The sequence below is a fragment of the Corvus cornix genome, chromosome 2, assembly GCF_000738735.6.
Source record: "Corvus cornix cornix isolate S_Up_H32 chromosome 2, ASM73873v5, whole genome shotgun sequence".
NCBI classification, from domain to species: Eukaryota; Metazoa; Chordata; class Aves; order Passeriformes; family Corvidae; genus Corvus; species Corvus cornix.
The window spans coordinates 88,833,935-88,855,306 of NC_046333.1; the positions used below are offsets into that span (position 1 = coordinate 88,833,935).

The 21,372-nt window shown below is 42.4% G+C and overlaps 1 protein-coding gene across 2 annotated transcripts; it reads right to left on the reverse strand.

Annotated features, from left to right (window-relative positions):
* Positions 1-1,479: 1,479 nt before the first annotated feature.
* Positions 1,480-21,357, reverse strand: BAG1 (BAG cochaperone 1). Of its 2 annotated transcripts, XM_039548961.1 has the most exons (7): positions 21,106-21,357; positions 16,571-16,699; positions 16,337-16,419; positions 15,515-15,628; positions 14,904-15,011; positions 7,273-7,335; positions 1,480-4,840 (listed from the first exon to the last, which is right to left on the reverse strand). In XM_039548961.1, exons 1-7 carry the CDS (start codon positions 21,146-21,148, stop codon positions 4,751-4,753), a joined length of 630 nt encoding a protein of 209 aa, XP_039404895.1. In that variant the 5' UTR covers positions 21,149-21,357; the 3' UTR covers positions 1,480-4,750. The 2 variants fall into 2 exon arrangements, with proteins under 2 accessions (XP_039404895.1, XP_039404896.1); XM_039548962.1 differs by lacking the exon at positions 15,515-15,628.
* Between the last annotated feature and the right edge of the window lie 15 nt (positions 21,358-21,372).

The window sequence follows — 21,372 nt, forward strand, 5'->3', positions numbered from 1 at the left end:
TGGAGGAGGGCTGGAGGAGGGGCTGGAGGGCTGGAGGAGGGCTGGAGGAGAGCTGGAGGAGAGGCTGGAGGAGGGGCTGGAGGAGGGGCTGGAGGAGAGGCTGGAGGAGGGGCTGGAGGAGGGGCTGGAGGGGCTGGAGGAGAGGCTGGAGAGGGGCTGGAGGAGGGGCTGGAGGAGGGGCTGGAGGAGGGGCTGGAGGAGGGCTGGAGGAGGGGCTGGAGGAGGGGCTGGAGGAGGGGCTGGAGGAGAGGCTGGAGGAGAGGGCTGGAGGAGGGGCTGGGAGGGGAGGGGGCTGGAGGAGGGGCTGGAGGAGGGGCTGGAGGAGGGCTGGAGGAGGGCTGGAGGAGGGGCTGGAGGAGGGCTGGAGGAGGGGCTGGAGGAGGGGGAGGGGCTGGAGGAGGGCTGGAGGAGGGGCTGGAGGAGGGGCTGGAGGAGGGCTGGAGGAGGGGCTGGAGGAGGGGCTGGAGGAGGGGCTGGAGGAGGGGCTGGAGGAGGGCTGGAGGAGGGGCTGGAGGAGGGCTGGAGGAGGGGCTGGAGGAGGGCTGGAGGAGGGCTGGAGGAGGGGCTGGAGGAGGGGCTGGAGGAGGGGCTGGAGGAGAGGCTGGAGGAGAGGCTGGAGGAGGGGCTGGAGGAGGGGCTGGAGGAGGGCTGGAGGAGGGGCTGGAGGAGGGGCTGGAGGAGGGGCTGGAGGAGGGGCTGGAGGAGAGGCTGGAGGAGAGGCTGGAGGAGGGAGGGAGAGGCTGGAGGAGGGGCTGGAGGAGGGGCTGGAGGAGAGGCTGGAGGAGGGGCTGGAGGAGGGGTCGATCTGCCGCCGCCGCCGCCAGCGGGATGTTTCTTAGCTAAGCCTTTGGAGCCGCACCAGAACTCGGTAGACACATCAGTCCAGCTGTGGGACACGTCTCTGAACAAAACGCCTGAAACCCCAGCTCTCACGCTAAACCACACAAATAAGTAAAAAATAAGAAACAGTACATCCCATACATCCACATGCAGAAACCACAGAATCATAGTGGGTCAGGTTGGAAGTGACCACAGTGGGTCATCTGGTCCAACCTGGCTGCCCAAACAGGGTCATCCTACAGCCCATGGCACAGGATTGTGTTCAGACGGTTCTTCAGTATCGCCAGTGAGGAAGAGCACACCCTCTCTGGACAACCTGTTCCCGCGCACAGTGTGCAACACAACTGTGTAAAGTGCTCTTAAGAAAACACCCCCCCCTCCCCCCCCCCCCCCCCCCCCACACACAAAACAAAACCATCAACCCAGCTTTTTTAAAGCTCTGTCTCGTTGCCAATTCAGGGAATGCTCGAGGCCCCAAATCACGGTGCCCTTCGGGAGACCCCGCTCGCCCAGAGAGTGCTCGCAGTGCCTCCCGCTGCCCTGCACAGCGCACACGGCAGCACCAGCGAGAGCAGTGGGCACCTTGCCCTGCTAAAATACGGCCCAAATACAGAATGTAGTGACTACAACATGACCAAGGACAGCAGACAACTTTCTGTGTTTTATTTTTATCTTTTCATTTATCATAGTACAATAATGTAAGTTAACAAAAAAAAAAAATCTAGTGCCAACTTCCACGGTGTCAAGTGCTCCACAAGTGTCCATTAGAAGTCAAAAAGTGTTGCTCCAGGCTTATAGCAACATTACCTTCCAGAGGACTTGGTCACAGAGGATGCCACTATAATTTTGTGCTGTTTCCGGAGAGCAACTCATCCCATGGCTCCAGACTCCACAGTTCCCTGAATGTCGGGTTTGGTTCATCTCACACCAGCCCATGGGATCTGGGAGAGAAAATGGGCCAAGGGCATGTGCAATTCAATTTCCATTTTGATAAAAGACAAATCCTGTGGTACATTTTGCCAGGATGGCAAGTCCAAGGTGTGTAAACACAGCCAGAGCAACACAGCAACTGGAGGAAGACAATGGGGTAAGTGCAACTAAGGCAAAAGGGAGTAACTTCCATTTTGACGTGACCACAGCAGATGGTTGGGCTGAGGAAATGATTCAGTAGCAAAACAGGTATCACAGTACACCTGGACTACAGAATCAGTGAGACTATAGTTTAAGCTTGATTATTTATATTTACAAATTCTGAAGAATATTTAAAATTTCCTCTTCCTTCCCCTTCCTCCCACAATTGCAGTCTGCTGCACTTTTCAAAAGCACAGACGCTTGCTTTTACTGAATTTAAGGCTATTATGACAAAAAAAAATGTTTACGACTCCCCTCTCCAAAACTAAGTATAAAAGTCAATTTGCTCTAGAATGTCTTGGATAACTCTAAATATAACCATCTGTTTCCCAAAACAAATCAACTCATTTTTATATTTGGAAGACAAAAAATTTACACTGCAGAAGTTGGTCTTCATACACATACTCTTGTCCTAGAAACCAAACGACTTAACACTGCAAGGTAGATGTGGCTCAGGACACCCACCCTCTACTGAGTACAGATGTGCTGGTGGGAGAGGTTCACCATCACTCTCTTTGCCTCAAAGTACCAGATCATCAAAAGATCTGCTATGGAACATTCTAAAGTTAATCCACCTTGCTCTGAGACAGGCTGAGGATGTACTCACATAAGCACATCTAAGGAAGCAGCAATTTCTGAGAAAGAGTGCTGGGAAGACAATATCTGCCTGTAAGTGTTCTCACCCGAAAGAGAACTGCACAGGAACAGCAGAAATGGACACAGTCCTAGCCATGACCACAGCTCCCAGTTCTCTCCATGGGCACAGGAGGATACTTGCTTATTGTACCTGTGAAAGCTCAACGCATTAGAGAACCCACATTTAGGAGGGTGAAGATCCTTTCCAGCACAGGAAAGTGGTTGATTTTGCATTCCCTGAATTAGGCAAGTGTTGCTGGTGGTTTAACAGTCAGCTGAACCTGGTCGAGAAGCAGCCACAGGTTGGGCAGGGCTTCACAAAAATTACTACAACCAATGCTTCCTCCTCTTAACCTTAAAGTGCTGGGAAAATGCAGCATGACCAGACTAGTTAGCCTAGAAATAAACTTCCACAGTCCTACCATACCATATCCTAACATGATAGATAAGGTTCCTAGGAGTTTAGACCATGAAATCCTTCACAGATGCTGATAAGAGAATTTCATAAGGAAAAAAATATAAGGTTGTAGTAACTGGTTAACAGCAAAAAACATGGTAAGTCAAATCTTGGTATGGTCAACCAGCATTTTTAGAATACAAATGACCCTTTCTAATGCACAACTATCACTTCATTTGTTCAATGGCATTTTTCACTAAAAAAACAAAAAAAAAGTTCCTCCAATTACGAACATCAAAGACAATACTGTAATAAAAACACTTCAGGTATTATTTAAGCTTTATAACTTACTAGAAGTTAAGATCTTTTTACATACATTTCCTATTTTTATCTTGAAAGGACAGCTAACCTTAAAACATATGGAGAACGGCTCACTACCTAAGGGCCAATTCTAAACATTCTCAGTCTGACTCATTTGGGATGAAAGAGCTTTATTTCTTGCACAGAAAGAGGCCCCCTACCAGTCCCTGCTTTGCCAGCTGCTGTGTATCTGGCTGACCTCCCAACAAGGAGCATCAGTGAAAAAGCAGCTGCTATACATTTATGTTACCTACAGGCTGACACGCTCCACAGTCTGGTCAGAGCCTCTGAGCAACCACGGCCAAGTTGGCTGCACCCACTCAAAGTTTCTGTCTCCTGCAAAAGCTGACGTCTCACCTAACAGAGAAGGTTAAGCACAGCACTGCCAGCATCAGTCATAACCCTCACACAGATGGCATTGCTAAAATAAAGCAGTGTCTCTTTGCAACACGTTATAAAAATTCACTGATTGCCTTAACATACTGGAAACAATCACTGCATTTTCCCATTAAATATAGCATCGTGAATTCAGTAAAATCAGAAAAAAGTATTAAAAAAATCTTTCAAAATAGCTCCTTAGTTATACCTTGCTTGAACTGAACCCTTGGTATTTGAGCAGCATGAGTAATCTCATTTCATTTCTCAACATAACTCAAGACAGAACACAAATAATAAAAATACAAATAATCTATAAAAACCACAGTACATCAGAAATCTATGTAAAAAACATACGTCTGTATCAAGGAGCTCAGTAACAACTTAAAGCACCACTCAAAATTAAGTACCATACATGTTACAGTACATTCCATTTATTATGACAATTTAAGGCTAAAATAGGTACGACTCCCTTATAGTCAAGCTTTCTTATATTTATAAATGCATACAAACATTAAGTAGATACAAATGCGTAGGGTTTTTTATTGCTCTGAACTGTCTACTAGAATGTTCAACTTTCCCAGATGTTGTCTCAGTTTGCCTTTTTCAGTCAAGCTGAAGTCCTACAACTGCAACTTATGGCATTTGTACAATTATAGACCTTCTTTGATTCGAGCTGTAAATAAATTCAAAGATATATCAGACAAAATTGCCCACCATTGAAAACTTCATAACTTAGTTAACTAAACTATCTTATCGTCCATAAGATACACAATTCATCACAAAGATTAGTTCTGCCATTCTTCAGGAAGGATTTTCTTTTCAAAATAATAGTTCTAACCAAGCGGCAAACAAGACAACAAGCAAGAAATGATTGACTGGTACCAGTCTAATAGACTGGGCTTTGGGGAAAAAAAAAAAAGGAAGCTGGATATGTGCTCCAAAACAAAGAGCAAACTCTTCTTCTTGCTCATAGAGCAATTATGTTTCCTAATTATGTAAGGCGATGCCTCATTCTGCCAGTGCCAAATTCTTTGACTGTAGCTTGTCCATTTCTTGACCAATATTCCCCTCAATGGTATCACACTGGGCAAGAAAAACCTGAGAATAAGAAACAAACAAATGTTATTGGAGACACTATTTGGCAGTGGGAGGTGCTTCTGAAGAACTGAAACTGCAGTTTCTATCATGAATTTGAAGATGTCAACTCAACAACCATTTTCCAGTTGGTTTGGTAATAGTTTATCCACACCTGCATTTACCCAGAATTCAACAGAAACATGACATTGGATAAGGCAATAGCATGGCTGCACATCATCACCAGTCCTTTCAGCTGTTCCAAAGTTCATAAACAACAGTAAGAAACGTAAAGGTTCAGACAAGTTAGTGCTTCATTCAGTTTGGAACATGACTTTTAAGCTCCTTTCTAAAACGTGTTCTTCAGAGGCCAAGGCTGGGAGGGACAAACCTGCTCAGTCAAATTTAAAACAAGCTTTCATGAAACCAAGACCTTTTCTATTTCTTAAAACTAAAAGACATCACTGAATAGTCATCTTTATCAGTAAGTAGCTGGTGTTCCTCAAAAGACAGAAGGCTCCTTTCCAAAAAGGGCAGTCCACAGCACCTTAAGCTTTCTTAGAACCTGCCCACGAGTTCTCACAAGTAGAGCAACACACAGAGAGCATTTAGGAGCCAGCAGCCCCTGGTCACTTTGCTCATCCTGTACACAGAACAACACACCAGCACTTTAAGCCAATAAATTGTTTTAGGCCAATCCTAAGGTATGTAACTATATTGCACTTTCTGAGAAGGATTCTCCCATTAGCTATTCATGTCTTGCCTTTGATTTTGCTATGTCTGCACCAGACTCCGACAGTCAAACCAGATATTTCATGTTATTTACATTTAAGTGACACTAAGAAAGTGCTTTCCTTCTAAAGCAGCAAATTGTTGTGCCATGCGAATGTTCCTCAACCATCACACTGCTTTGAATCATCTGTTTCCAACCAATCCCTTGAGCTGTCATCAGCTCATGTCTGTAAGAACTTGAGTGATGAAAAAGTGAAGGTGGTAACAACTGCAGTTGCTGGCTGCTACTGTTTTATATTTATCTCCCCACACAGGAAGATGTGTGACTGCCAGCAGTAAAAGGCAGTTAATAGCTCCCCCTGGCTTTCATGGATACTCAAGAATGATAAGCGTAACTTGCCACTGTTCTCCTGCTCTTGCTCTGGAAAAACAAACTGCTGTTGACAGCTCTGGTCTGAAACCCCTTAGGATTCTTCTGCAGTCCTCAAAGGGTTCAAAACCCACAGCTGCATAATGCTGTGCCTATAAAAGCACATCAATAATTCCAATCTCTGCTCAACAGAGTCCATTTTATGCTTTAACAGCAGTTCTTACACAAAGTCTCACTTACTTCTGCTGTAACTTCACCCAAGAGTGGAGACCCAGTAGCTTCCACAAAGCTGAGAACAGCCACCAGTCTATTACAAGTTTTGCTGCCTTGGTTAGGCACATGGAATTAAGAGCATGTTTGGAACCCCACATAACACAGCTACACCAGCAACCACCTTTGTTTCCATTTGCATTACCTGAACTTACCTCAGTAACTGAGTACCAACTGCTTTGTCCCTAAAGCTGTAACTAAAACCATTTCTCCTACAAAGTACTTCCCGGTAGGCCTTCCTCTATAATAGATGGCTATTCTAAAAAACTTGTGAAACACCAATGGGAAGTATTTAATAAGGTTACAGTAAAAGGCAAAATCTTTCAACTCTATATATGAATGCAAGGTACTTCCACAAACAATTTTTAGGAGCCCAACCTGGCACTAAAGCTAGCACAATACAAAGAAATCCAGTAAAACAAGTATCATTACCATTCATTTATGTAAGTTTGAGTGGCAGGGGGTGAATTCCAGTATTTATTAACAAACCTTTAATTCAAGGTCTCTAAGGAAACAATGTCTAGGAATTTACAAGCATCATACAATAGAAAAGCAATTAAACCCTCCATCCCCAGCACAGCTGCTCTTCTGTACAGATCTGAAAGACCTACTCTCCATAGAAAGTTGGTACATTGCAATAGAAGCTAAATTTTCCAAAGAACACCTCTGGCAAGGTCAGGAGTAGGTCAGCAGAAGTTACAGCTGACTGCATCCTTGTGCCCAGACCTCAGTCATTACTCCAGTCCACCAAGATTCAAAAAAAGGAGGAATGATCAGTCCTGGTGTCTTTACAAGTTATCAGAAGTACTTCACATCATCAGGCAGCCATAAGACGAACCACTAATGTAAATGACAAACATTATCTGAAAACAGCATGAACTATGAAAATCTGTATTTTGTGAGCTGTTCTATAAAGCTATTAAATACCTCTCAAAGGGAGGTCATACGAAATACCAATGTAAGAACAAACACTGAAAAAATCTAAGCAGCTCATTTTCACAAACTCTTGGTATACATGTGCCCAGCATTTATGGAGGAAAAAAAAAGGAAAAAACCCCATCAGAAACAAACCAAGAAAACTCACCTGGACCCTCTTCACCAACCCCTTCTTCTTCAGTTTGCAATCACTGAAATTCTCTGGCAGATTCTGCAGTAAAATAAGCAAACAGGTTGATGCAGCTTAATGCTGAAATTAACATGTTAGACTTACAGCAAAAACTGGAATTATCAAAGAATCCTCTGAATAGGCATCCTGAAAATGCCATGCCTGCTCAGTGAGGATGATTACGCAGGAAAGAATATGTAAGAAAAAGTCACTAAAAAGTCAGGAATGCAGCATGGTGACTGCAAAGAACCAAGCCAGCAAATCTACCATGTGCCTTTAGGGAATACACAGCAACAGAATACACACACTGCTTTTTCTACTGTGTTGTGTTAGCCATTTGGCCAAGCTTCATTTTCAGTATTGTTTTCAGAGATTGTAACATGAACAAATTTCTTACAAATACATTAACTCAATTACTTGCCATCATTAGAATGTTTCATTAGTAATACAGCCATTGCCAGTCTAAGCTGTACATCTGATCATCTCTGCAAAGTAATCATGGAAGGCAACAGATGTGAAGTGCTACATGATGTCAGCTTTTAATTTAATTCAAACTGCATCATTTTCTGTACTCCTTCCACCCATTATGTTCATGTATGTCATCCTGGCAAGTGTTACATGCTTTGTCCTTTTTGAGCTATGTGAAATTGGGGTTGTTGCTGGGGAATGGTGCTCAGGTTTATGGTATTTTTTTAAACAGGTAAAAACATCTGTATAGATGATTATCATTATATAAAGTTTATGTTAACATTCTTAGAAACACTGCATTCTCACTGGTGAAGATGCATAAAAATCTTGGGAGTTTCACACTAGTTTACCTTTTATTTTCCAGCCTAACTCCAGATCAAGAAGAGAGGTTTCCCTAACCTAATCTGTTTCATTTCAGCCAAAATGTGAGCCCAGCTGGGAGGTTTAGATACATAAACTTTTGTAACAATCAAAAAATGCTGCTCTTTTATTGTTCAGACAAATGGTTTCTACTCCTCCTGTTGGTTGCCCATGCTGTGTGTGCTGGTGTGAGGCACTTCAGCTGGGCTGTCGGCCGTGTGTCACCTTCCTATGGGAACACTCCTTAACTCTTCAGAGGTACTTCAGTGGTGTTTCCCTCTTGGTCCCTAACAGCTTGATGGCTGGAGTAGAAAGCTACAACCTAGTTCCATTACTGAAACTTGGTAGGACAAATCCATCACTGGAGTCATGGGATGGCATTGCCAGGAGGTTGGACAAGATGAACATTAAAGGTGCCTTCCAACCCTAGCTATTCTATGATTATACTCCATGATAAACTGGCAAGATGCACTGCAGGCTCTCACACATTAGAGCCTCAAAGACTCATCTCTTGTATGCACATAACTCACATTTTATACAAGAAATCCTCAAACCAACCACCGTTTACACAGTAAAAAATGTCTGTATTTTCCTGCCTGTAGATTCTCTCTGTTCTTGAGTGTTCTTTTAACTAAGAATCCAGCATTCCTGAGCGCTGCTTCTTAGGGAATGCAGACTCTCTTTAATTTCTGTCCCCTCTCCCAGCTGATCTCTTAATAAAACCACCTCCCTTGCCACAGAACACCACCTTAAGCTCTGCTCAAGTTCCATTTGTTCTGGCACTGCTTCCAGTAACAATTTTTAAGTTTAGTGTTGCCACCATGTCTTTTGGTTCTCCTCTTTTGGTTCCTAAACCACAGATCCCAATACATAGTATCTGATGCCTGAACCTACTATAGAGCAGTGTAGTCAATCAATAAACAAAAGAAAGCTAGTAAAATTTATTATTTATGGCTATCTTATCAGAACCAAAGTGACACTATTATAAACACAGGCACTCTTCCACAATGGATGTCACTAGCAGTAATACCTAGAAATATTTTGGGGTTGTTATCAAATGGTTTAAAAAAAAATAAAAACCACTCTGCTACATATGGCATCAACTCTAATCAGTTGCAAAAAAGGATTTTTATTGACACTCCATCCGTCTAACAAAAAGCTTTTTCATTAGGTTCATTCAAAAATCCAAATGAGCAAATAATATTTTATAGGTTTTCTTGAGTACCAGCCCTTCTTATACTAACTAGTAAACTGGACAGGTAGACTAGTTTCTTTAAAAACAATTATTAAATGGCAGCACTTGCCAATGGGTTTTCTTAATGCAGCAGTGGTAGCTAAGAATTCTGCCCTCACTGAGGGATGACAGTATTTTTATGCTTGTAGGGAAAAGTCCCAGGGTAAAATTCAAGAAAACTGAGAAGCTACAAAATCTGTAATCAGCATACAGGCCAAGGGGGGATGAAATGGAGGATGGAGCAGGGTGGAAAGTTACCAACCCAGGTATAACAATATGGAAAATTATAGGGAGAAAATGTGGTTGCTACTCCCTGGATGGAATGCGCTCAGCATGCCCGACTTCCCATACACAATACAGGCTAAGGGGGCCTAGAGAGACAGTGGACTGCAGACAGCATGGCCAGGGTCTGTCCAAATCCTTGCAAGAGGGGGAATGTGGTGGCACCTTGTAGCTGGTAAGCCACGTAACAGCTGGCACCCAAGGAAGGAAAAAGATTTCCTGCTGTTGAACCAGCAACTGTGGCAAGATCACAATGCCCACCTCCATCCCAAAGTCTCCCTGAGATGCAATACTAATGTATAGCTGCAGCCTAAAGGTCACCTCAGATGCAATGCTGACATTACCCACCTCCAAAGCACAACCACCCCCCCACTGAACATGATGCATGACTAGAGTCACTTTAGCTCCACCTAAACATAAAAATAGTATAAAAGTAAGTCTAAAATGGTGTAAAAACAGGGAAGACTCCATTACTGGGGATTAGCACTGGTTAGTATATTGCTTTAAGTACGGTTTTGCAACCAGATACTATCACCAGCAATCCTGTCACAGCTTTCTGTTGTATTAATAAAGGAGTGCTATTCCACAAACTGTTAGAGTGAGTCCTTCAAGGGCACTTACAGTCACTGGCAGCAAGTAAATATTTGACTATGGATACCCAGGAGGAAGTCCCTCTTATGCTGTTGGCATTTGTCCCTGAATCTTGCCTGGGGCACGAGCAGATCGATTAAAGGTGTGGAGGCCCAGGAGGGTGGCCTCTCTGTTTGCATGTGACCCCAAGCAAGTCAGCTGAACTACCCTCGGATCAAGTGGACTGCTCAGGGAAGGGTCGCCATAAGAAGATGCTGACAGACTGGGGGGCACAAGGGTCTCAGCTAGCCTGGGCCACCAACACACAAATCAAACAGGAAGGGTTGAAGAAAATCTCCCCTTTCACATGGCAGTGCTCCTTGAGCTTCAGAAATACCTTCCTCTGAAGCTCTGATTTCATGTTTACAACTCATGCTAAGATATTAAAGAATTATAGTAAGAAACACTTATCACATTTTAATTGATCCAGATAAATTCAAAAAGTTTAGTAATAGGTTCTCATTTTAACTGGAAAAACTTCCCAGATGTCTGGGAAATGTTTGTTACAGGCACAAGGATGGGGTTTTCTCCAGAATGCTTCTTTCTTTTAATCCTTGAAATGTTAATTTGGTATTGATTTACCCAATGACAAATATAGCAGAGACAAGGAGACCATTAAATTTCATCAGAACAGAATGGTAATTTAAGTAAGTTCTACAGAGGAACTATAATTTAAAAAAATCCTCAGGTAAGGAGGATGGGCCAACAGAGCATAATTATGAGTCAGTAACACCCAGACCGATAGACGCAATTTGAGAGATTTCTCGTGAACTTATGTTAACAAAATCAGTGACTTGTATTTCAGAAGAGAAAGCTTTTTTCAGTCATTAGAACAATCTGTTCTCTGCAATATTGTCTTTCTAGATTAAAAAAATCGGCCATTTAATAGGAGACCATCTTGAGGACAAAGTGAGTGCTCACACTGCGATATTGGTGAAAGCGTCCATGTAAACTAGAGCTGGTTCACAAGTACATTCTGTTCATGACTGTGGGTTTAAATCTTCCTACTGCTGTCAGAAAAACTTTCCCTTTTTTCTTGAAAAAGCTTTTCAGATATTTAAAAACCTGAGCCAGATGACCAAGTAAAGCATTTCCTGTGTTCTTCTCACTGAAATTTGTAGTAAGCAGTGTATTTTGACTTCTACCCTGGACCACATGTTTTAACTGATTAAATAAAACAGCAATTCTGCTAATGCACATACATATCTTCAACTGTTGAACAAGACTCAACTGCATTCTTCCTGAAGAAAACCTCTAAGATCTGTAGTTTATAGCAATGTCTGACTGTGTCACAATATCAAAAATTTGTAAGATGCTCCTAAAATCTTACAATCTTAGGAGCAGTGAAAGCAGTAGCTGTTTAAACACATTTATGTTAAAATGCTTGTTACAGATGCTCTACCCAGAAGAATCCCTTCAAGACTTTTCTTTCACACCTCTGGGGGTGACAACACTGTATTTTTTCTCTCACACCCCACCACTGTATGACTATAAACTTACTTCTCCACCTTCCAAATCCCGTCTTTTAAATTCACAATTGTTGAACACAACTAAAAGTATTTAATTGTAAATAAAAAATATTTATTTCCAAACTCAGCTCCTCTAACTAATGAGCTCATCTGCTACCAGTAAGAGAGTGATACTCCTAGAATAGAGAGAAAACAATATGCAGGCTTCCTCACCCTTAGCTCTCTGTAACCAACCAAATCTCATTTTGTACCAAGCTGTATAGTTTTGAGTGAACCAAGTAACACACAGCAGCTGAGACACTTTAATGAGCTTTGACAATTCTGCCAAAGGAAAAAACTGGAACATTTATAGTGTGAGGCTGCTGGTATGTTCCACTTCTACAATGCATCATCCATTCTTCTCAGTCAGTCACATTTTTCCCCTCTGAATTTTTTAACATGCTGTTGACAGAATCAACAGCACCTCTACATGTTCAATAGCATTTAACAGATGTGTCAGAACCAGCCTTTACTTGGCTGCCGAAAAGAACGCTAATTACTTGTATAAACCAATTCTACAATACAGATAAAATACTTTACTGCTTTGCATTTCTATTTGCCATTTTTTACTCCAGTGGAACCCATTTATTGTTCATACACACCCCTCATTACCATTCTGTACTGCTGCCTCCAGATACTGCAACCACAGTACAGCTGAGTACTGCCTCAGTTGGTGGCCTGTTCGTCTGACCTGGTGTAATACCAGCACACTGAACTCCCACATTTTATGTAAAGATTCCACCTACATGTACTTCATCTGCAAGATTTCACAGAAGTCCAGTAGTCATGACAAATCTCACAGCCAGCTTTGTATATTAAAAGAAACAAATATGTGCAGTGTAACTGCAATCACCAGTAATCCAAACCCTCATTTATTTAAACAAAAAAACAAAGACTTTTCAATGTCATAGGCTCTTATACAATAAAGTGACAAACAATTATTATGGATTTTGAAAGATATTAATTATAATTTTAGTCTTAGCTCTGATGTTGGAACCCTGGGTTTAGAGAATTTAGGTTTCTGGGATATAATAATATATATATGTAACAATATGGAGGATTTTGGGTGTGAATTTGTTCATCATCTTTTCACCTTCTTCTGCACAAATCTGGCTGTTCTGGTATTGGGTCAAAAAACCCTCGCTGCAGGTCATGAATAGATAGTTATTGGATTATAAATAAAAACATATTACTTAGCATTTCATAATTGGTTGATTTGTACTTTAAATGGCCTTGGAAGTTAGAACTCAGGGCCATCTTCCACCTTGTTAACTAAGAGACACATCCAGTGCAGCTGTGCTACAGATAAGAAAATAATAAACAACAATTAGAAGAAAAGCCTGGTGTTTCCTGCATTTCAATCCGAACTCTGAGTAAAAGACTCGAAATTCAGAGACAAAAAGAAAACAGAGAAATTAACACTCTGACTGCTCCACTTTCTCAAGAAACAAAACTTCAAGAAACAAAACTTCAAGAAACAAAGCACAGGGACTCCATTATTTCCCAACCTAAACACCAAGTCACTGATTATAAGTCTTCTAAAACATTGTACTAGACCTAAAATCCCTTGTCCAGTACTGTTCAGAGTATTTTGGGTAAGGTGATACATCACAGCATGGTTGCTGTTTAAACCACACAGAAAATAACAGAGTTAAAAGCAATCTTGGGAAATTGAGTTTGGATTAATCAGGAAGCAGTGAAACAGTTTTACAAGGCTGCCTGCTGGGTTCCAGAACTGCACACCCAAATACAAGTACTGAGGTTTTTTCTAAATAGGATTTGGTATCAAAAATTGAAGGGGTCAGAAACAAGCTTTAATGCCATCCAATTGAGACAGTTGTCACCTTATTGATATTTCCATGACAACACATAGTAAATCTGCCACTTCATACAGGAAATCAGTTATATGAAGTCTTTATGTCTAACAGCATTCAGTAACTGTCAGCACATTCTCCATATGAGGCACAGAAGGAAACAGAAATTTGAAGACTCCAAAATACTCAGAACACAGCAATTTTTTTTAAAGAAGTATTTAGAACTGTTAGCTCTAACAAACAGCAAAGACTAGGTTATCATCATACACTCACAATGCAAAAGCAGGAAATTAGTTATTAAGCTTCCCACTATTCCTAGGAACACATCCGTATTACATAGCATTTGATGATGGCCAATTCAAATTATTAGTCTTTGATTTAGTCTACTGTTGAGCTTTTCAAAGTGTCTATCAATTAAACTACATTTATTTCACCAGTTACAGGTATTTGCATGGCATCTTTTTAAAAAAAATCCAATAAATAATCTCCTGTACCAAGGAGGAGACCCAAAAACACCACTACCAAAGAAAAGCAGCACTTTTCCTTCAGAGCAGGATCTTACAATATCCTTAATATGCAATGTAATTACATAATGGAGCTTACAGAGAATGATCAGCAGACAGAGAAACAGAATAAGGAGATTGCCACAACCAGGGTATCTTCTCTTTATCTCTGTACAAGACCCTTATTCTCATCTAGCTCTCAGCTACTACATGATACAGAAAGATGTATATTATAGTCTGGAAATGTAATGTAAGGTTATGATCCACTAATGACTGCGAAGCACTTGGATATACCCAGTATATATATACCAGTATATACTTTCTTGAAAGAACCCAGTACTCAATATGCAGGTATCTCAGATAAAAGTACTGTCAGTCCACATATGACTGACCAGAAAATCCTTCAGTCTGCAGGACCTCCTTGTTCCTCTGTGGTATAAAATATGAAGTGTATCTCATTGTTTGGTTTTTTTTCCCCAGACCTATACTGTACCATGAAAGTTTGCCAAGAAGCAAAAAAAGGACAAAACTTGAGCAAAGGATACCCATTTCACCTAGTCTTCATGGGCTGCTGTCCCAATTGCAACTCTTCTGTAGAATGGGAATTCATACACAGGCATTACTGGCACCATATAGAAAGAGAGGCCGCCAGGTGGTCTTTTGGAAACATACAGGGTCAAGTATTGCATATTAAAGAAAAAAATGAGCAAAGGGATTATCCAATTTTCAAAGTCAAATTCAATTTTTAGTACATGAAAATATCAAGTAAGTTTCTGTTGGGATTTGACCTCTTCTGTGGTTAGTTACTTACAATGGCATCAATCTGTTCAAGGGTCTTCATGAACTGCTCTGCAGTTCCTTTTATCCTCTTGTCCAGCTGTTTTAGTGCTTCTGCTTGGAGATCCTTTGCTAAAAATCCCTGAAGAAGAAAAAAACAAAATTATCCCACACCCTACACAATACTCACCTTAGAAAATCTGTCAATCCACAACAGGAGAAAACATCTTGTACTGTTTCTGTATTTTCAAGCATAATAGGGACTCTAATCTTAATCTGTATTCTTCTGTATGTTATCAATTCTTGACATGGTAAATCTGTTAGGTTTACTTAAATGATAAACAAGTAATAGACCTTCTTCTTTGGACTTTGAGAGAACTCTGTGTTTTTCCAGATATAAAGAATATAACTTATCCCCTATGAAACAATATTTACCTTTCTCTGAACAGTGCCATGTCTCTACTTTGCAAACTCATATATGGCATTTGAAATTCATTAAGAATTATTACTGACTCTTGGACATTTAGAGGGGTGGCCTATTACTGACTACTCAAAACCTTCAAACTGTTTTGTTTGGGTTTTTTTAAATAGATACACCTACAAAACTGCTTTGCAAAGATGTAAAGTGATACAAAACTGGCATACCTTCTGGATACTTGTGAACTCTTTATTAACTTCCTCTAATTTATTAGCTATTTGCTCCACTGACTTCTCCAAATCTTTTAACTTCTTTAATTCAGCCTCTTCTTCTGGACTATTCTGTGTATTCAAAAGTACAACATTCACAACTAAGGGACAAATAAAGATACAATGCAGCTAAAAAGCAGCAGTGCTGACACAGACATAAAGGCTTCTGATGGTTTAGAACACACACTACACTGTGGCTATTCTTTCCATATTTCAATACCTACCAAATAAGCTTCTTCCAAAGCTTAATTACAAATACAGCTAAATCAGCAATGTATTATTATAATGAGATTAATTTGAAGGGAAAAGGAAAAGTGCAAATTTTTTTTCTTTTTGTAAACTTATCATTTCTAAAGTATAGGCAACATTTACATAATGAGATTATTACCTCATCCTCGACTTGCAAAGCCAGCCACAAATCATTTCCCCAGAAATAACCCAGACAATCAAGACACAGTAGCTACAATTGGGGAAGTGTTTTTTAAACCAGAAAAATAAGATGAGCAGATAAGGTCAGCAGTACACAGAAGGTTCATGAGCACTGACCACAGATTAGGAAGAGTCTTGTCAATAATGTAAAGCAGAAGCCAGTCAATAATGTAATTTCAGAGAAGTCCAAACTGCACTTATTTGCAGTGTAACATGAGATTGAACTCAACTTTGTGGATAGGTATACAAGATTAGGTTAATGCTACAGCTTCTTTGTGTGTTCAGCAGCTGACTTACTGACAAAAATGATCACAGTTTAAGGGGGAAAAAAGGTCCAAAGGCAATGCTTACCCTTTTCCCAATCAACATGACTTTGCAACCATTTTTAACACCAAGTGCTGATAATGGTTGTTCCAATTCTTTCAGAGACTTTCCTAAATGAAGAATGAGAGAGGAAAAAAAATAGTTGAAGTACAGTTAGTGGCATAAGAATGTCTTTTTGAAGACATTCAAAACATGGATACCTGAAAGTGACTACGATGAAAGCTCATCATCTGTACAGATCATGGCAGATTTATAAGTTACCTTTGTATATCAGTTTCTGAAAAGGAACTGGCACTCCAGTGACTTGTTCAATAAGTACAGCCATGTCTTGTAGTGTAGGTTCACCATCTTCTTGTTGAGAAGCAACTTGAATACTGTGTTTTTCATTACCTAGTAGAAAAACAGTAACAGTAATACTTACTGTAACCTGAAAATATTACAGAGAAAATCCATCTCTAATATTTATTACCATTAATACAGAAAGTTCTCAAATCACAGGTTCTCATGTAGAATCATACTTTTCAATCAATTTATTCTACTACACTTCCTTCCTCTTGAAGTGACTGACCTCAGCTGAAAATTTTGGGTTGCACTGGAATAACCTGAAGAGTTTGATCAGGTGTTTTTTACTGCCATAATTCAGCTCCTGCTAAATATTGTTCCTTATCTCTTTCTAAAAGTACAGATGGTGTCCAGACATCCTACAAGCTAAACCATGAAAGCCCACACCTTCCTGATGTATCCCATTTCCTACTTGTAGGAACTTCTGATGTCATGAGTCTTTGGTATCTGAGACAATTTATCACTTCCTTTGCTCCCTTCTTCTCAAACACAAGAAACAAGCAATCATTGTCGACCCCGTTTCATCTCCACCACCAACCAGAGAGAATTCTCAGAGTGCAAAAACTATTTCTCCCCATGAACTGCTGATAAGCAGACATAACCACTTGGAGAAGTCCCAGCTTATCTGTCACCTTCCACTTACAGAGCATCCTATTCAGACTCCCTATGATTACTTGCATGCAAACAGGAGGTAGCTCTCAGGGGGAAAAAAGGAGTATGCCTATTAATCTCTGCTTTGCAACAGACCCTTTCTACAACCCTCTGCTCCCACACACTTAAGGTCTGTCAATCTCAAAGCACTCACAGGAATCAACCACCACTGGCTGCAAGGGAAATCAAAACAGGTAATTTTTACTCTGCAGGAAGAGAGAACTTAACACATACCAGAAGGAAAACTATTCTCACACCATAATTTAAAGTACATGTATCTTTTACAAAGGAGAGTACCAGAAAAGTTGATTTTAAAATGCTCCAGCCTCCCACAGTCACATGACAAGTGACACTGTAGTCTCAAAAATTTTAAAGCTCTAACAAAATTTGTTATTCCAAGACAATTTTAAGCTTAAAATCACATTATGTCCCTCTCACCCAAGCATTTTTCATGAACTGCCCTTCATACTAGTTTGTTTTGGGGAAAAAAAAACAAACCACAAAACACAACCTCAGTGTATTTCAAAAGGTCATTTTGATATATACAACTGCTTTGTATAAGGGCTCTGCCAGCGAGCAGTTGAGAGAAAAAAAAAACATTAACTGAGGAAAAAAACAGATCAAGTTTGTCTAACAAAATAACTAGTTTAATTACAAATTATGAGTACCACTTTGGGGAGACTGTAAACAAATTTTACTGTAAATTCACAGCAGAGTGAAATCACCATAAAAAAACAACTCATGGGTTAGAACTGGTATCACAGCTTCTCAGCTTGCTTCAGTAAATTACAACACTAATTTGAAGTAAGCACTACTGCAAAATTCCAAAATACTTATTTTTTTAAAAGCATAAATATATTTTAAGAAACAGGTCAATTCATTTTCTTGCTGTATTGGGTTTGCATGGCAAGGTTTTGGTACCGGGGGCCACAGGGGGGGTTTCTGTGAGAAGCTGCTGGAAGCTCTCCCTATGTCCAACAGAGCCAACGCCAGCTGGCTCCAGGACAGACACACACACTGCTTACCACGGCTGAGCCCATCAGCCATGGTGGAAGCACCTCTTCGACAATGTAGCTAAGAGTAAAAACAAACCTGTGCATCACCAACTGCAACCACAGAGAGGAGTGAGAATGGGTGACAGAAACAGCCTGCACTCACCAAGGTCAGTGCAGAAGAAAGGGCAGGAGGTGCTCCAGGTGCTGGAGCTGAGATTCCCCTGCAGCCCATGGTGAAGACCATGGTGAAGCAGCTGTGCCCCTGCAGCCTGTAGAGGCAGAGATCCAGCCTGCGGATGATCACCACACCAGAGCAGGTGGATGCCTGAGAGGAGGCTGTGACCCTGTGGGAAGCCTGTGCTGGAGCAGGCTCCTTGCAAGGACTTGTAGACCCAGGGAGAAAGGAGCCCACACTGGAGCAGGCTTGCTGGCAGGACTTGTCACCCTGTGGGGGACTCACACTGGAGCAGTCTGCTCCTGAATGACCGCAATCCATGAGAGGAACCCATGCTGGAGCAGGGGAAGAGTGTGAGGAGTCCTCCTCCTGAGGAGGAAGGAGCAGCAAAGTGTGATGAACTGACTGCAGCCCACATTCCCCTGCAGTGGTCAGGCAGGAGGAGTTAGAGAACTGAGGAGGAAAGTTACGCCCAGGGGAGAAAGTAGATTTTTCTCTTTTAGTTCTCATTGTTCTACTCTGATTTGAATGTTAATAAACTGCATTTCCCTGCGTCAAGTCTGTTTTGCCCATGACCTGGTGAGCATTCTCTCCCTGCCCTTCTCTCAACCCAGGAGCCTTTTGCTGTATTTTCTGTCCCCTGCCCAGCTGAGGAGGGGAGCGACAGAGTGGCTTTGGTGGGCATCTGATGTCCAGCCAGGGTCTGCCCACCACACTTGCAGATTGTCAAGTCACACACATGGGTCTACTGTCGCTGTATTTTTCAGCCCTAATTTCCATCTTTCCCCACTTTCACTCCTGCACACAAAACTTTACTAAAAATGTTTTGCGCAAAGTGGTCAAGCAGCATGTGACAGCTGCAGGTGTAAATCAGACAGATGAAGCCCAAGCTGAACAAAGGCTTCTATTTGCTATCTATTAATGACAAAGTAATTAGCAGGTAAAAAAACAATTGGAAAGACAAAAACATCCTCAGACAAGCAGGCTGTTGGCAAACAGCAAGATGTTGGAATTATAAATGTCAGTATCATTAAATTACTGACATCTTTGCAAAATGAAAACCCCTCAGATCAAATGGAGCTCTCTGAAGGCACCAGTTAGCACATGAATCATGATGATTCAAACAGATTATTCTACAAAATTCCTCACCAAAGACTTAAATAAAACTACCAGGAGATAAAGGAAACCTTTGAACAAAACAATTTGAAACACAATTTGAAAAGACGAATGAGCAAGCAGAAATAAACAATAAGCTCTAGAGATAGAAAGAACATGACCAACAGAGTGCAAAACGAACAAAGGCAGAATTTACTATCAATAATTTTAAAAACTAATCCAATTAAAATATTACTAGGTTTAAGCAGAATACCTTGCTGATTTAATACTTTACTATCTTCTTCATTCCTCCTACTGTCTCACCTAGATCCACTTCAAAATCTAACTATGGTGCTTCCCATCTTATTTTTAAGAACTGCAGAGTCCAAGGTATTCTCATCCCTTTGCAGTACCGTTTTATATCTATTTATAGATACAAGCCCATCTTTGCCTCCACTTTCTTCTCCCTCCTCCTGTTTTTGAGGGAGGAAAAAAGCCCAACTGTGTCAGCTGGCCTTTGAGTGACCCATTCCATCAGGTCAGCACCAGCACCCACCTGTCCTACTGAAGAAACCACTCTCTGTTGCAGTCTTGTAGCTCACTAGCTGCACACATCCAAGTCTCTTCAACAAACCAGAAGAAAGCCTACTGGGTAGCACCTGCTTTTATTATGCAGTGCTGACTTCAGCAATATATTTCATCTAAGTCAAGATTACCAAAACAACAGAATCACAGAATGGGTCAGGTTGCAAGGACAACAGTGGGTCATTTGGTCCAACTTCCCTGCTCCAGCAGGGTCATCCTACAGCACATGGCACAGGACTGTGTCCTGACAGTTCTTGAACATCTCCAGTGAGGGAGACTCCACAACCTCTCTGGGCAACCTGCACCAGAGTGCAGTCACCCCCACAGTAAAGAAGTTCTTCCTCATACTCAGGTAGAACTTCCTGTGCATCAGTTTCTGCCCATTGCTTCTTGTCCTATTGCTCAGCACCACTGAGAAGGCTCCATCTTCTTGGCGTCCTCTCTTTATATATTTATGCACAACAGTGAGGTCCCCTCTGTCATCTCTCCTCGAGGCAGAACAGGCCCAGCTCCCTCAGCTCTTCCTTTTAGGAGAGATGCTCCAGTCCCCCCATGATCCTCGTCGGCCCCAAACGACCTCTGCTCTGCGCCCTCCGGCAAAGGCCGCCCTGTCACCTGCTCCCACTATCAACCTTGCCGCACACCTACGCCGGCGATCCAGCTGGAGGAGACACTGGGAAGCCGCGCCCAGTAAGGAGCGAAGCCTCACGGCAGCAGCCGGCATGGAGCCCAGGCGGAACGGGGGCCGGGCCGTGCCCCGCCGAGGCCGCGGCCACCCCGGCCGCCCTCCGCTCGCCCCCCCCGCCGATGCGGCCGCGGCCCGCCCGCCCCGCAGCGCCCGGTGCCGCTCCGGGCCGGGCGGGGATCGCGGGCAGCGGGGAGGGGAAGGGCCGGGAGCAGCCCCCGCGGCCGGAGATGCGCCCCCGCCCGCTGCCCCTGCCCCGGGCGCTTACTGTAAGTGACGGTGACGGTCACCGGGGCTCCGGGCGCCGCCATCTCGCCCCGCCACAGGGAACCGTCCGCGGCGCTGCCGGGCCGCGTCACTTCCGGAGCAGGAAAACGGGAATGCCGTTTTCCCGGTCTGCTCTCACGGCGGCACCGCCGGGCAGCTCCCGACAGCAGCAGGGACGCGGCCGAGGCGGGCCTGGCGTAAACGGGACCTTTTCTTCCCCATCCCAAACCAGGCCCCGCCTCTGGCCAGCCCGGTGCCCGTGACGCTG

Bases quoted from the DNA above. Each gene is read 5' to 3' on its own strand.
- BAG1 (XM_039548961.1), bottom strand. From the start codon at position 21,148: ATGGCGGCGCCCGGAGCCCCGGTGACCGTCACCGTCACTTACA. The intron at 16,420-16,570 runs GTAACTTATAAA...TTCTTCATTTAG, and splicing joins TCAGAAACTGATATACAAAG to GAAAGTCTCTGAAAGAATTG. The intron at 4,841-7,272 runs GTGAGTTTTCTT...TCTTATTCTCAG, and splicing joins GGTTGGTGAAGAGGGTCCAG to GTTTTTCTTGCCCAGTGTGA.